This window comes from Sebastes umbrosus, chromosome 13 (genome assembly GCF_015220745.1).
Source record: "Sebastes umbrosus isolate fSebUmb1 chromosome 13, fSebUmb1.pri, whole genome shotgun sequence".
NCBI lineage: Eukaryota > Metazoa > Chordata > Actinopteri > Perciformes > Sebastidae > Sebastes > Sebastes umbrosus.
This window is the reverse complement of record NC_051281.1, coordinates 4,713,250-4,730,533: the sequence shown is the minus strand read 5'-3', so window position 1 is coordinate 4,730,533 and position 17,284 is coordinate 4,713,250. Positions and strand designations below refer to the sequence as shown.

At 40.5% G+C, this 17,284-nt stretch overlaps 1 protein-coding gene across 14 annotated transcripts in view; it reads left to right on the top strand.

The window, feature by feature from the left end:
- Positions 1-1,301: 1,301 nt before the first annotated feature.
- caska (calcium/calmodulin-dependent serine protein kinase a) overlaps positions 1,302-17,284 on the top strand; it is a 141,351-nt gene continuing 125,368 nt past the window's right edge. For 5 of the 14 annotated variants that reach the window (XM_037790788.1, XM_037790790.1, XM_037790797.1 and 2 more), the window contains exon 1: positions 1,307-1,849. In XM_037790788.1, the coding sequence (XP_037646716.1) occupies positions 1,791-1,849 (59 nt within the window). In that variant the 5' untranslated portion in view covers positions 1,307-1,790. Of the gene's footprint in view, positions 1,850-17,284 lie in introns of all 14 variants that reach the window. The other 9 variants (XM_037790791.1, XM_037790798.1, XM_037790793.1 and 6 more) reach the window with 5 other exon arrangements.

Here is a 17,284-nt window from a genome sequence, read left to right as displayed (position 1 = left end):
CAGAGCCCATAAAATATGAATAGACAGCACTTGTCTGTATGTTGTGCTCACATGTCTACACCGTGTTGTAGTAGCGCAGTTTGTCAACGTAGAAATGGTAAATGTGTGCGAATGTTGACGCTGCAGACCACCCGTCAGTCACTTAGTAATATAATCTCAGGTGTTTCATTTTGCATCCACTTATATTTTTGTCTTGAATTGAAATATTGCAGTGGGTAATTTGGTCTGTTGCAGTTTACAGTTAACCTTCATCAACGTATAGGCACAGAAAATCACAAAAATGCATAGATTCCCTGAGCCCAAGGTGACCTCTTCAAATGTCAAAAAATTATCAGTTTGCAATTAAATAAAAGTGATATAATCAGCAAATTTTGGAACTAGCTGTTTTGGCATATTTGCTTGAAAAATGATGCCATTGATTATCAAAAAAGTTGCAGATTAATTTTCAGTCGATCAACTATCCTTGTTTCAACCCTGTGCTTATGTAATAGGCTACTATTCACCATAACAATCTGAATAAACTAGCCCATTTTATTAGTTTTATTTTTTATAATTTCTTATTTTTAGGACTGTCAAAGTTAAGGCGATAGCACGTTAGCGCGACTTGTGATTTTGAGGTTGTAGCGGGCTCAGTTTTAAAGCTAGAGTGAAGATACTGGTACCATATAAAACTAGAAAACCTAAGGAATTCATTGGTACCATGTCATACTAGCTTGTCGCGGAGGAGGTTAAATATCACTCCACGCTTGCGCTAAATTTGATAATAGGCTGCCATTCACCATAAAAATCTCAAATAAATAAATCATTAAAAAATGTGTTTATTAAAAATAATAATAATAATAATAATAATAGTAATTGTTTTGTTATTTTTTATTTTTTTATTAATGGATTTTTTTTAGAATATGCCATTTTTTGTTAATAATTTCTATTGCATATCTTAAAACCAATAAAATTGGATAAAAAAAAAAAAAAAATGAACCTATGTCAAGTTTTGGCGCTAAAGGAAAGTTAACTTCTGTTAAAATGTATGGACATGCTTCATTCATCCTCCTCCTCCTCTCTTCCGGGTAGGAACTCCAACTTCACGTCTCTCCATTGAAACAGTCCTTAGGAAACTGCGGTTCTGGAACGGCTTTTAACGGCGCCGCCACTCCGCCATATTGGCTCAAAGCCTCATAGTCCTCCAAGGAGAATCCTGGGTAACGGCTTGGCGCCCGAATGGAGTCCTGTCTGAACAGCTTCATATAACCTAAAACCCCCCCCTCCACCGTGTGTGGGCGGAGCTTAGATATTCTGGAAGCTCCGTGGAGCTGAACCATCCAGGCAGACAGAGCTGCTACACCAACGGCTGGAAAGTGTCTCCAAACCGCCGGAGAGAGCGGAGCAGTTGAGGACTCTTGTCAGTTTACGCACGACAGGAGGACTGTCTGTGTGTTTGTTTGACCGTATGCTTTGATACCGGGACGGTGTGTGGGGAAAGGAAAGGCGGGGCAGAACCGAAACTGGTGGTGGTGGTGGTGGTGGAGGTGGACTCCTAAAAACTGGATTTGGTGCCGATTCACACACAGTTACGCAGTGTTATTTGGGGTGGCGGTTGGTGGCGGTTGGGGTCCACGAAGGAGGCAACAACTGGAACTCTTTAACCGACTACCGTGCACCCTGCTGCGGACGGTGCAGTCCAGTTATCTCTACCCATCGGTCAGCTCGCTTGTGGCCTCCGTTCCCACCACCAGCAGCCGCTTTGGGACGCCTATTTTGGGGGATAATATTTCCCCAGCCGGGGTCGGACTATGGCGGACGACGACATCCTCTTTGAAGATGTGTACGAGCTCTGCGAGGTCATTGGCAAGTAAGTGATGCATTGCATTTATTTAGTTGATTGCATTTATTAATTTGATTGCATTTATTTATTTGATTGCATTTATTTATTTTATTGCATTTTAATTATTGAATTGCTTTTTCAAATGAGCTCCTCATCATAATATCCTCAGGGTATGACATTTATTTATTTTCATTTATTTATTTTATTGCATTTATTAATTTTATTGCATTTATTTATTTTATTGCATTTTATTTATTTTATTGCTTTTTCCAATTAGCTCCTCAGGGTATGACATTTATTTACTTTCATTTATTAATTTTATTGCATTTATTTATTTATTTTATTGCATTTATTAATTTTATGGCATTTTATTTATTTTATTGCTTTTTCCAATTAGCTCCTCATCATAATATCCTCAGGGTATGACATTTATTTATTTTCATTTATTTATTTTATTGCATTTATTAATTTTATTGCATTTATTTAGTTTATTGCATTTATTAATTTTATTGCATTCATTTATTTTATTGCATTTATTAATTTAATTGCATTTATTTCTTTTATTGCTTTTTCCAATTAGCTCCTCATCATAATATCCTCAGGGTATGACATGTAAAGATGCATGCACAAAAAAAAGCATCATAATTGAACATATAGTGACCTTAATAGTGACCTGCACTATCTGTTTATATAATGTTTATTTTTGTTTATAGCTTATTTTGTATATTGTATATTGGTAGAATTTCTTTTGTTATTTTACTGTTTTTTTTGCACCAACAACACCAAAGCAAATTCCTAGTGTATACCTCTTACACCTGGCAATAAACACGATTCTGATTCTGATTCAGTTTTTATGCTATCTTGGTAATATTATTTTAAGATAAGATATTCCTTTATTAGTCCCGCAGTGGGGGAATTTGCAGTGTACAGCAGCAAAGGAGATAGTGCAAAAAAAACAACAAGATGTAACACAGTAAAAAAAAAGGGCTAAACAAAGTATAACAAAATATGAACCATTTAAATAGGAGGAAGTATAAAACTAGGAGCAGTATATACAGTATTGAAAATAAACAGACTATTAACAAAATTGCACAAGTGGAAAATGATATTGCACAGTGAGAATGAATGAATGAAATTTCACCTGAAAATATCAGGTTATTGTCAGTTTTTTTGGTGTGTAAATGGTCTACTGGGAGCAGTGCTGGTTGTGGAGTCTGACAGCTGCAGGAAGGAAGGACCTTAACACGCATGCATAACCCACAACAATTTAATACACATGCCTTTTTTATTATGGATGTGACAACCAGCTTTATTGCAACCTGAAGATAAGATTTCACTGTGGCAGCATCCTCCTCCTGCACGGTTCCTGTGCTGTAGTTGCTCAGTACTTGGCATGATGCCTGTGTGCTTTGACCTAGTGGCAGTTGGCAACTTGTGCTGCAGAGATGAAAGGGCAGGGCACCAGACCACCATGAGTCATGCATGCACGCTGCACATCTGGTCATCATTAGTGACTAGAGGTCTCTCACCCAGACTACTTGGGTTGGGAGTAACTGCAAAGGGGAAGAGGATAGTAGTACATGTTTTGGTAATGTTTTTTGCATAGAGAAGTGACAGCATTTCGTCCAGGTTGTGTTCACCAGGAGGTATAAATCAAATAAGCATTTCATCTTATATGAAATAGTATAGCTACAATATAAACAAATGTAGAATTAGGGCTGGGACGATACACCAATCTCCCGATTCGATACTATCACGATACGTGGGTGACGATTCAATATGTATTGCGATTCAATATTATGATTTATTGTGATTTGTCAGCTTTTTTACCACTAGACCATGGGAAAACACACTTCTAGGGACTTTTACTTTGGAAAATATCTAAATTAATACATTAAAATGTTTGATTTTCAGCATGCATGTAGTCAGAGATGTCCTGAAGTCATTGTCAGGCATTATTTATTAATACATTTCCCTCTCAAATTAGTGGTAATTTCCTTTTAATTTATAAGGGACATGTAATGTTTTATACTTCTGGCGAATATAATCCAATCAATCTTATTTCCATATATGTATTTTCTATCTACATTTTGGTGAACTGTTTTTGTGATATATAAGAGAAGAACATTTCCAAACGACTCGCCATGTTGGTTCCGGTTTGAAAGCTGGGAGCAGCAGCCCATGAGGGAAAGCGTTTGTCCAATCAGGTGTCTAGTGGCAGCCCCGCCAAGCGTTCAATGCTGGGAAGGGAGGCGATCCCTCGCGATACTGTAAACTCCCCTCAGAATAATAGTTCTTGTTTCAGAATGTGACGGGTGAATTATACTGTGGTTGCTGCTGCAATTACCTTTCTTTTTGTTGTAATCCTGCTTTAGAAGTAAGGGAGGCAACAAAGCTTGGTGTATCATTAACCTTTATCCATATAATTAGAATCTATTGCAGCCAGGTGGAGTGTTGTGACAGTCTACCTACCTACACTCTACTAGTGTGTGAAAGTAGATGTTCCCTGCTGCTCCGAGGATGACTAACGACCAGAAACGGTTAAAAATGGTGTATCCATGCAGCTCTAGTGCTTTTTATCTGGTGACCCAGCCTCTAAGGTCATTAGCCTTTTATACTCCTTCAGCTTTGTTCTGCAGTACCTGCACCACATCTGGGACTTTCCAACCTGATATAATCGCTCGGCTTCATAAAGGAAGTGTAAGAAGAGAGGCAGTAAATGCTTAGGGAGACAGTCACTTTGTTTTGATATGTCCAGCCGAGACAGTTGAATGAGTGGAGAAGATCTGTTTGAGGGGGGAAAACTGTTTCTGCTTCGACCGACGCATGAATAAGTGAATGTGTCATCCAAACTGCTGGTCTTGAATGAAGCATTTCATTGGGCGTTACAAACAGAAGCTCCAATGTGAAATCAGGAGCTTGGCAGGCTTTGACGGACGCAGCCAGTCAGTCATAGCAGGCTGACTGGTTATGCGGTGTCACAGAGATGGTTGACTGTTTGACAGGGTGATAAGACCTGCGCTGCACTGTACATGTTTAGGCAAGTCTTGAACCGGTGTGTACTCTCTTTTTATCCCACACACAGTCACAAGCAGTTTCTTTCTCGATCACTCAAACAGCATGATCCCAAAGAAATCCTCCTGCTCTACCAGCCTTCATGTACAAATATAATAATCAAGGTTTTTGTGGGGCAGGAGGAACACTTTTAAAGCCAAATGCTTTGAGTCAGCCACACACAAACACACTTAGTTTTCTGAATCACAGCCTTACTCATTGCGTTGGACAGATTGTCTGTGATTTACAGTTTGCAGAAGAAGAGAGCGGCCTTTTATCAGCCGACCTGCTGCTCTCTCTGTGTGTTGGAGAGCTGCTGCAGCCACGGCTTCTTTTAAGACTGCTCTGAAGCACCAATTGTGGGTTTTGATGCTGAAAGAGACTGGGAGGGGAAACCCGATCAGATGACAACACCGCAGTCAGGAAAGGCATTACTTTAAAAGCCCAACGCCCTGCATCGTGCATAGGCGTGAGTGTGCATCTGCTGGGTTAGACCCGTGTAGTCGCAAATACAGACCTATATATAGGTCATCCTGAACTGTGCTTGGAAAGCAGCGTTGTGAGCCCTGCTCTGTGTGTGTTCTCTGGATTTATGTAGGTGTGTGGCCTTTTGGAAAACAGGATCCACCCTGTAGTTGTGTCCATATTTATGCACATGCATCAGTTGTACTTGTATTTTTTTAAGAGCATTGACCTCAGACAAAAGCCTGCCTGTCTCCCACGTGAGCATGTTGTGTACATCTGTCTTGCTGTCAGATTGATCCTGCCCCTACTGTGTCCCGAGGCACAGAAACAAGAGGATGGAGTGGGTGATGGGTGGGATAAAATAAATAGTGATGTTAGGACAAGAAGAAAAGAAGGAGGAGAGTAAATCTGGGATGGAGGAAGAGAGAGAGAAAGAGAGGTGACGTTGGAGATGGGATGAGTGAGGGAGCAGGAGAGGTCAGGGGCGCAGTAGAGGGAAGCAGTCCATTAGTTTGACTCACACATTAAGAGACATCCTGTGCCTTCGGGCCATGCTCTTTTCTAGTTCATCCACGGAAAAAGAAAAGTTGTGCGTGTGTGTGCCTGTGTTTCTCACAGTAGGGGACATAACAGCACTTTATGCATAAAGAAATGGACAGTTGTTTTCCTTTGTTTTTCCTTGCAGCTCTAAACTGCACTGCAGTTAATACTTGGTGACAACAGCAAATGCTAATTTCAGTGCATCAGACCAAAACGGCACAGTAGTATCCCGGGCAAAGAACGTATATTGTATAATAAGAAGTTAAAGCCAATTGTTCGTTCCATTGCAACGTCAGCACCCAGCAGCAGAGCTACGCCTCCGCCATTTTGGACTGTAAAATTGCCGCATACAAAGTGCTGTACAAAAGTAAAACACAATTATTTCTATGCTTTTGTCATAATTTTAATGTCTCTGCTGAAATGGCTTGTGTTGAACAATACAAATATTATAAATATGCATGTTATTATAACTTATTTACTTATTTATTTATTAAACTTTTATGTCCGGCCGCTTCCCAGAGGAGCAGAAAGTAAGCGATGGACATAAATGGAAGTTAGAAAAATCCACCACACAGATTTTAAGAGCAATCTCAAACTTTTTCATGTCAAGGACCTCCAGAATGGATGTTCAATAGACCACATACCATGGATGTATAAGAGATTGTGTCCTGTGCTTTTGCCCTGCGTGTTAGTAAATAGCCTACAACTACTGTACATTAAATTCTGTTTATGTCATACTACTAGTGCTACTAGCTACTGGCCGATAGCCGATTGTTTGGGAACAGATATGTTAACACATCCACCATGGTACAGGCTTACAGCATACAGCCCATAGCTGTATTATAAGATAATAAAAGTGACGAATTACAGCCAATATATCCATTTTTACAACTAGCAGGAAGCTAGCAGAACCGGATATGTCAAAAGAACATGCAGGGCGGCACAGTCTGCATCGCTATCTAATGGCTGTTGTCAAAAAAGCACCAGAGTTTCACCTCTTTGCTTCTATACTGTTTGTCCCAGGTTTGGTTATGATGTCATGGTTGCAACACCAGATTGCAGTCTCCACACACTGATGCTACAGTCACAGGCCATTGAGAGGTTATGCAGCGAATCGTTGAGTCTCTCTCTGTGTTAATGGAGCCAAAAAGCGGGAGTTAGTTTTAGCTGTGTGAATCAATGGCCTACCTGTGCTGAACATTTGGACTCACTGTGGATTTAATAGCGGATATTCCTATAACATATCGCCGTAGAGCTGATCTGCTGCTCCACTGTGAATAAAATGAATTACCCCTCATTTGCATACCTCATGGCCTAGGAGGACACTCGGGGGTGCTGTACAAAGCCTGAATGTCGATATAACTTTCGGTCCAAGGAGGTGTGTGTGTTAATGTGTATTGCATGTGTCAGGTCTTGCAATTGTGTGGTGCCTTTCCAAGAGGAGACAGGGAATATATGCCCGAGGCCTAGCTCCATCTCTAGTGCATGTGTCCCATTCACCTCATGTGGTGAACTGACATCCAGCTTGCTGTGGAAAAAATTATGGTAATAACGAGGAAGGTTTGTAAGTGTGTGTGCCTCCCTCATCCTTCTCCTTTCCCTCAGGAAGAGTAGAGTGCTTTTCTTGTGCCAAGGTGCAGTTTAGTTAATTATGTATTTTAAAAGCTCTGTGCTAAGGTTTTGTGTATTTATGTGCAGGCGTTTGCACACATTCGTCCTTGGTAAAAAATGTGTGAAACACTGACCTACATCAGGACAGGCAGCTCTACAGGAGCCCCGTCTCTCTGACAGAGTTGGCCGTGGGGGCTGAGGTTGTTAATGGTGATAAGCAGAGGCTAGCTAATGCTGAGCATGAGTGGTGGCCAGCCTCACTGTGCATTGATGAATTGGCCAGTAGTGGTATTCTACAAATAAGCCAACCCAGGCCATGGCACCAGCAGACCCATGGGCTGTGGGTCAGTAGGTTAAACACTGCTTTGCTTACATTGTCAGACCTGAGTGTGTTTTTAAAAGGCAGCCTGCCCGGCGCTGAACTTAATGGCAGCTGTGTTCACAGCAGAGGATCTGCTCCTGGAAAAAGATATTACACTGGGGGTCAATTTGAATAACAGCATGTGCCAAGTGCTGGTATTTTCTTCACTGAGGCCACATCCACACTAGGGCTGGGACGATTCACCTATCTCCCAATTTAATACTATCAAGATACTTGGGTGCCGATTCAATATTTACTGTAATTTTTAAGTATTGCGTTTCTACAAGTATTGTGATTTGATATTACGATTTATTGCAACAACTTTTTTAACACTATATCATGGGAAATCGTTGAATCATACACTTCTAGGGACTTTTACTTTGGTAAATTAATACAGTAAATGTTTGATTTTCAGCATGTATGTAGTCAGAGATCTCCTGAAGTCAAATATATCAGTCATTGTCAGGCATTATTTATTACATTACTAGCAATTGTTGTGCAGTTAAATTCTGCATTTTATAATGCTACTACTGCCTACATGCGATGGAGGCAAGCTAGTATTCGAGCGCTTTGCGTCGATTCCCGTGTCCAGCGCTGCTTCCTGTTTACACCGGCACACGCATGCTCAGTGTATGTGAACGGTCATGTGATATGTGTTTTCAGGCGTGGTAGTATGGACGGAGATTAATTCTGAAATAGCCCTAAAACTCTCGTCTGGATGGAGATGGTTTTCGTTTTAAAACCGAAACATATTAGTGTGGATGAAGCCTCTGCTGAGATGTCTGCTTGCCAGGGATGGCCAGGATGTTCCTTCTCTAACAAGCTCTCTTTAGCTCTAATAAATCCATTTTAATTGGCAGTCTAAAGTCACTGTTACTGAACAATATACCAATTAAGAAATGCAAGTTTTTAAAAGTCATAATGCGTCAACAATGTGTGACTGAATGGGGTCCGTGGCCCTTCAGGGAATACAGGCGCGGCGTTGTCTCCGGGGCCTTCGCCTGCACCATGCGCATAATTGTGTGCGAGCAGCTTGTATTATATGATCTTGGCCTCTCTGTTGGGGTTTGGAGGAGAAAATCTGCTGAAAGGCTGGTTCCCGCACGCACAATTACACATAGATGATATAGCGGAGAGATCTCACACTCAACCACTAAAATATTAATCCATCCTCATCAAGCTGGAGAAATACACCCCCAGCAGACCCCAGCAGCTCTCTATGTGCAGCGGCGAGTAAAAAAAACTACATCTGGCATCTTCTTGTTGAGCCACTCAGAAGAAAAAGCTCTGTTCAAGTCACACAATAGCTACTGTACCTGCTGAAGCACCCTCTGTGTGTTTACATTTATGGTTGTTGTGGCTTTTGAGCTGACTGAATTTAAAATTTCCTCTGAAGTGGCTCTCTTCCCTTCCCTGTTTCTGTCAGAGATATTGATCTAAAACAGTAACATGTGGTGTGTTTAAACCTGCAATAACAGGGAACAAGTTGTGAGCACAACATTGACCTCTCATCCTATAAGTTGATATGGTGAACTTGTGAGCAAACCTTTTCTTATTTCCACATCCAGCAGTTACAGAGCAGCAACATGAGCGTTCATTTGGAGTAGGGCTGCCCCCTCTTAGTCGATTAGTTGACTAATCGGTCGTTTTGGTCTTAGTCGACTAAGATTTCTTTAGTCGATTAGTTGTTTTTTATGCTTTTTGTTCATGCTGAAAGACTGAATGACTGCTTAATCAAAAAAATACTGTATTTTCACCCAGGAGACCGTCGTTCGTGTCCCATGTGAAACCAGAAGTCAATGTTGATTTATTTCACATAACTACCGTACTTAAGTAATGCCACTTCCGTAGTTATTTTAACCCAGATGTCGACTTAGTTGTCACGTAACTGCCGTACCTAATAACACCACTTCCTTACTTATTTTAACCCAAACCACAATCTTTTCCTAAACCTAACCAAGTAGTTTTGTTGCCTAAACCTAACCAAGTTATTTACTGTGAAGACGGAAGTTTATTTTGAAAAGACTGCATGCATGTTTCAAGTGCTAATTGACACATGTTGCTGGACATTCGTAGGAAAACACACGATAAATGAGGAAATCATTTTCGTAAGATATCATATGACTCGTTGAATGAGGATACGTGCATAGTTTCAGTGATATGATTGGCTGTTTTTGCATTGTCAAACCATTAACTTTCCTGATAGATAGTACTGGTTTCAAGATATGTGAAGCTATTGCAGTATAAATTGCAGTTATGCGTCGATATGGCCAACCCCTATATTGCAACTTAATGATTATTATCAACATGTTTGATATCGTGTGGTTGACCAAAGCTAATTGTTCCACTGGCCAGTGTCAAAGTGGAAGTTTTGGCTGAGCAATGTGAGATGTCCTCCAGTGAAACAATGTGCATTTGGCCTTGAGCTGTGTAACTATCTGCAGCTTCTCCACCAAACAAACAGTCCTTAAGATATTTATAGAGACTGCCAGTCACTGGTTCATTTTAAACCAAGTCTAGATGTGTTTTTCACCTCTGAAGGCTGCTGTGTACACCAGGCAGCATTATAGGAAGAGCAGCGTAATCAGAGCCGTTATCCAGGGAGCTCTTTCTTGCTTTCTTTCATTTCCACTTCATGTTCGCATTGAGGGAAGAAAAAAGCATATGTGACACCTGACCTTTTAACTAATAGAGTAATCAGTCATGTTCTCCAGATGATGCGGAAGAAGAGGCCTGTTTGATACAATCTGTCTCATTGTTGTCAGATTGGCTAAGCAGCCTTAAGTATTTCAGTTATCTGTGCAAAAGCAGCTTGATATGGGCTCGTGTGCTTCCGCTATGGCTGGAATTTGGTGTGAAAATGAACTTAATTTGCTTGGCTGCAAAAGCTTGAGATATATCCCGGATAATTTCCACCGGAAAGAGACTGTGTGAGTTTATAATCCCAGAGGCTTGCATCCCAGAAGGGTTTAACTGAAGTGAGTATTTTTCCTATTTATTAAAAACAGTTGTGTTATGTGGTTATTTAATAGTGTTTTTATATTGACTTTGTGTCTTTATTCACTGACAGTGTGGTAGCTGGCCATCTATGTATCTGTTCTACTCTTAATTGAATAATTGATAGACTCAGCTGTGTTTATGTACAGGCTGTGCTCTTAACTATTGGATGATGGTCCTGTGCCAAAACATGTTATATGTTTTGAATAAAATATATATATAGTATATGCTCAAATATTTGCAATTTATTGTCAGAGAGAAGACAAAGAACACCAGTGAGTAATTTCATTTGAAAAGTTAAAACTAGTACATTTCTGGATGTTTTTAAATTTAAAAATGATTTGCATGATCAGAATTGTTGTTGATTTTCTGACAATCTATTAATAATTTGGACAGTAAAAAATGAAGAGGAGCGGGAGGCTGTTAGGTAGGGATGTCACGATACCGGAAATTTAGTAGTCGATACCAATACCAGTGAGTTCCACGGTTCTCGATACTAATTCAAAACCACGTTAAAAAACCCAGACCAAACAATACATCCCATCTACTACAACATCCACTCCTTTATTACCGTTTACATACTGATATTTATTAGGAAGTTAAACGGGTCATAATTCCCTCTCTATTATCTATTTTATATTGCTGTGAAAACATCTCCTTCAAACAACTTAATTCAAGTTTCTCGCCAAAAACTACATTTTACAAGATTGTATTTGAACACATCATGATAACGTTTTTTATTTACCTTCGTCCGATACTCATTTTTACTGAATAGAGCCTGAATGCATCATAATGTACTCAATGGAACCTCCCGTTAACGTTAACTGTTAGCTCCATGAAGGACTGTGCTGCTTACCGGCTGCTAACTGCTAACGTTAACTAGCTCTCGTCATACCGATTTCAACACAGATTTGTTGTTCACAATGTAGCATTATCAGGGAAAAAAACAGGGTGCGTCAATAGTGAGTTTAGTGCGTCCAAAACACATTGTCTAATGTCCCCGGGACGACGGGACGTCGTTAGTCTCTAGCCCTGACGGTACCGTAGAAAAACGAGTACTGTCATGTTTTCAGAATCGACTTGGTACCGAAGCATCGGTTCTTGTGACATCCCTACTGTTGGGTCACTTAAAACATTTCATTTTCTAGTCAGGAGAAGACCCAAGATGTTTGTACCTGCTCTGAGCGTTGAAACATGGCAGACACACAGTTACTGTTTTATATATGGGAACACATGTGTCTCTGAGTCAGGATCAGCGTTTGTGGCCACAGCAGGTTTCTGTTAGCTGACAAGGCGATACAGTACCCTTTTTATTGATGCATTATTTATGTATTATTCCCCACCTGACCCTGCGTGCTCTCCCACAGAGATGTCATGTGTGTAAATGAGTTTCAACTGCAGGTTCATAACACACAGAAACACACTTAGAAAGATGATGATCTCATCTGCAGCATACACTCAACACTTGCAGCAGCACAAAGGTTTATATGCTAGTTGCCTTGGCTTTTATGAATAAATATGATATCATTGCTGAGCAAAGTCTTTTTTTTTAGCGCCTGGTGGTTTTTGGTTTGTCTGGATTAAGTTGCCAAAAGTTGCTGTCGCTGCCAGTGACATTTTAGTGCTATTTTTTTTATTCCTTTCTCTTGTTTCCAGTTTATTTTCTTTGTCCTACTGTCGTTCAATTGGGGCCTTTTCAATCTAAACCAATTTCCATGCTGCATGCCAAAGCACACAGTGTCACCTGGGTTACAGCTGGGGCCTCCTGGAAAAACAACACCCACCATGCAACACACAGGGAAAAGACATTTCCCTTTCAAACAGTAAAAAATAGCTTTTGTGAGTTTCATAGCAGCAGAATTCATTCATACTGTCAGCTCACACAGAGCATCAGAAGTTACTTATTACACTAACCTAATGAAAGGCGAATGTGCTTGTATCAAAGAAACGATTGGGCGTAATGTAATGACAGTCAGACCTGTTTGTTCAGTGGCAGGAGGAGAGGAAGAAAAAGATATGAAGAGAAAGGTCACAGCTGCAAGCTTAAAGTAGGAACCCTCCTGTGCCGGAGATGGTTTGCAGATGTTGAGGAGCTTTCCAGTGATTTCATCTGTTTTCACAGCACTAAGCCTTCATAGCAGTATGTTGTGCATATTGTGGTGAAGTTAACCCTGTTTCAGCGTGTAGCTAAAGACCTGATGCATAATTTAGGTCAAGTTGTAGTTCATGTAAAGGGCAGGTTTTTATGCTTCTGTAGCTTCCCAGTGGTGTTCCTTATGTACTCAAATCAAAGTACATATGTTTTACTGTCAAAATGCTATTCTCCCAAGCCTTTTTCTCATGTGACCTGACGTAGGTTTCTGCATGATGATGCTGCTACATACTCACTATATACACATCTTTAAAGTCAGTGTATTAACGTTACATACAGTAACTTAGGTGGCGGTCTGCATGCTGCCAGTGTGGAGAAGCAGACCTGAGTACCGACACAGAAGATAAGCAACGTACCGCAGTGGACGCCACGTTAGATCGGATCTGAAAAGTCACACGGTAACACAAACAAACTAACCGATCGATGCAGCCGTAGATCAGCAACTCTTGTGTTCTGTATGGAAAAAATTACTGTTTTCGTGAATGGAGTCTGGTGGCTTTGAAGACAGTGATAGAACTGCTTTAGTTCCCTGTCGGTAAGGACCGTCTCATGGCGAGGTGAATGCATTATCTGGGGATAAAAATATAATAAATTAATATAGAATCAGACTTGGAGCTGGTAGATACTGACTTTTTGAGGACAAGTATTGGGGCAAAAAACATCTTTAATCACTTTACTAGTAAGTAGAATCACTATGTTGATATTAAAAAGCATTTGTAAAGCTGATCGACTTGATCTGTTGAGTACTGTTAAAAAGAGGAATACACCCAGTTTTTATAATCATATGAAAAAGCTTGAAGTTATATTATAAGGTTGAAGGAAGTTATATCAGCACTTTTAACATAACAGTATCTGCAGCAAGTGGTAAGATTGTGCAGAGACGAAGAATTGGATCTCGGATGAATCCTTGAGGAGCACCTGGCTTAATGGAAGATTAATTGTTATTGTAAAATGCAGATTGAGTTCTATAATGTGAATAGAAGTGTAAAGTCAATTTTATTTACATTGCCCAATATCACAAATCACAAATGCCTCGGGAGGTCTTTGCAAGTGGAACTGTTCCCTGCCTCAAGGCCTCTTTCTCACTGTGGCAGGCCCATTGTTAATGACAGCAGCCATGGAGGCCTGTAGGCATGTTGTTGTAATAGATGATATTTTTATCGCTCTATTCAGCTAGTTTTCTAAAGCCGTTTCTATAGAGCTCCATCTCAGCACTCGTAGATTTCTCATCATTATCCGTGTTAGCGAGAGATCGGCCCATTTCCAGCTCCTACATGCTTTCTGTCTCACGCACACTCTCGCTGATGGGTGTGGGCGAAACACGTTTTTATGTAATTAACCTCTATTTAATGGGGCAGGTCAATTAAGAACAAATGTGTATTTACAATGCAAGTGTGGCCAGACAGCTGGAGGTACAACACACACTCTGCTGGATGGTAGAGTGCTGCATGTGCTAGTTCGTCCTCGCTGTATAAATGCTTTCTTATCCACTGGTTCCCAACCTATTTTCCTTGAACCCTCCCATACTCGTATCTGAGAAAAGCAGAGCCCTCCTCCATATTTTCTGACGTCAAAAAAATGACAAATTCTCGAACAAAATCCTCAATTTGAATAATGTGATTCGGTGTATTAAATGAGTCACCTTTCTTTAATGAATATAACTTGTCTGTTTTGTCAACAGAAATAAAGTGGTGACGTCTTGACGGATTCGCCAAACGAATGCAGATATATAATATGATCTTTTTTTACTATAATAGCGTTAGAGCCGAAATAGATTTTATATTATTGTGGTTAAATAAATTAAATGTAATATTTGTTAGATTGTTTCTAGACCACCCTGTTTATACAGGTGCAGGCCTCCCTTTGTGCGAGAGAGCAAATCGTTTTTTGAAAGGCTAAATGCCAACAGATATGGATTGAAGCAGAATATTTCGTTAGTTAAAAATGCCCTTTTTTTGTTTTTCAATAAATTTTGACTTTTGGGCTTTACTACGCTCTGGATTTATAAGAAAAGTTTCACATTTAAGAAGCTGGAATCAGAGATCTTTGACTTTTTTTAATTACTCAAACTGATAAATCATTGATTTAATAGTTGACGACTAACCGATTAATCGTTTCAGTTGTAGTCCAATTCCCTGTAACTGCATACGTATTTGGCAATCCGATTCTGAATCGCTATGTCTACACTAAAGGATTTCCAGATTCTTTAGTTTGTTAGTCTGCCTGCTAGTTATTTACTAACCTATAAAAACTTCCAGGCTCTAACAAGGTACAAGTCCATTAAAACGTATTGCCTGTTAATTGGAGGCCAACACACTCTACTTCCTTGCTTTGTTACTCCTGTTCAGGGATGTGGGAGTGATCCACGACTGTGTTGACTTTAAGATTCGTCAGTCTGGTTGACATTTATCAATTTTTAAATTTTGTATTATCGCACAGTAATGATCTCAGTGGCTACACTCTTCTTGTGACTGAAATACTCAGCATTGAGTTTTCTTTGCATTGTGGCTGATTCAGACCCGAATACACGCATATGTTGATGATATATGTGCATTATTATACAGTATGTACATTCAGATGAGTCTGGTGTATTGCGATGGTGGCCCCTGGTGAAAACTAGAATAGATGCATTTCATTTATTTCATCCAGTCTCTCATTATTGCTTTTATGTTTAACATGTTTTTTTCCTGAATGGGTTATAATGGGCTCTTCAGAGACAGGAAGTCTCATGTAGCAGTGATAAACACTGCCTGCCTCCTAAACAATGCTTCATATCGATTCGATGAACGCCTGTGAGAGACTCACACACACACACACATATACACATACAGACACACACATTCAACCATCAGACTGTGAAACCCAGTAATTGTCTGTCCTTTTTCGTCCTTGAGCCTGATTTGTGATTATATCACGGTGCTGCGCAGATATATAACAGGTCAAATACACATACAAAATAGGTATATTTTGACAGACTTGGACATGAACCTGCACCTATTAAATTATTTATTTCAGTGGCCGTGGCTGTGCTGGAGCTCACAACTCATTAATAGTGGCTGCAGAGGAGATACAGTGTGTGGTGCAGAGAGAGATAGGCCGGTGTATACACATGCACAGTCACAGAATATCTCACCTTAAAGTCATTTTAATGATGCAGACATTTCAGACGGAGTGGGTAGATGTTTAGCAGCCTGCTTCTCTTTATGGCACCAGATGGGAAAATAAACTGATGGGGGGGGAAAGACGCAAAATGACTGGATGTGAATGAGATGCAGGCAGAGTAAGACAGTGCAGAGATTAGGTTAGGAAGCAGTGAATATTTGGAGGAGCATCGATGCGTAGGGCCTTAACGGGCCGCAGCCACATTTAGCCGGCGTATTACGGCTGTGTTGACATATTGTCTGACAGATGGGTGACACATGCTCGGTGTCTCAGCCCCATTGTAAGTGCAACGGGGGACTCGGTGACAGAGGCGCAGAGCGAGACTCATCGCTGCGGTGAGCTGGGTGGAAAACCACATTGTCTTACTTCAAGCTGCCACAATCTCACAGTACAATGCACATTTACCACTTCGATTCCCTCTTTATCTCTTCCACTCCCTCAGTCTCTTTGCTCGCCATCAACTCTTGCTTAAAATGCCAGTCTTATTTATGAGTGTATTAAGTGTAGTGTAAATATAATGCTAGTATCAGTAATGCCTCATGTCCACTGCTTGGTTCGCCTCGACTCCACTCACTTTTGGTACCTTTTCTTTATTTTGTTTTCCGCTGTGGATATTACCCCCTCAATAGAGACGAGATTCTCAACTGATTCCCAGCTGATCGGGGTGGAAACTGGCGTGACATCTTCTTCAACTCGTTTAACTATGACTTGCCCCAAGCTGCATGTGATTATCATAAAGTGGGCATGTCTGTAAAGGGGAGACTCGTGAGTACCCATAGAACCCATTTTCATTCACATATCTTGAGGTCAGAGGTGAAGAGGACCCCTTTGAAAATGGCCATGCCAGTTTTTCCTCGCCAAAATTGAGTGCAAGTTTGGAGCGTTATTTAACCTCCTTGAGTCAATATCAATGAGTAGTCATTGATATGACTCAACTCTCCAAGTGTTTGTGGTGCAACATCCTACAACGTCATCTCACCACAAACTATGTGGTATTTCTATGCGTGTACTGCTGACCCACGCATACACACCAACACTCCACACACTGTAGGCTCTCTGAGTCTTTTCTGTCACTCCTACTCGTGCCCTTGTACAATGTCTGTGCTCACATTTGTTCTCT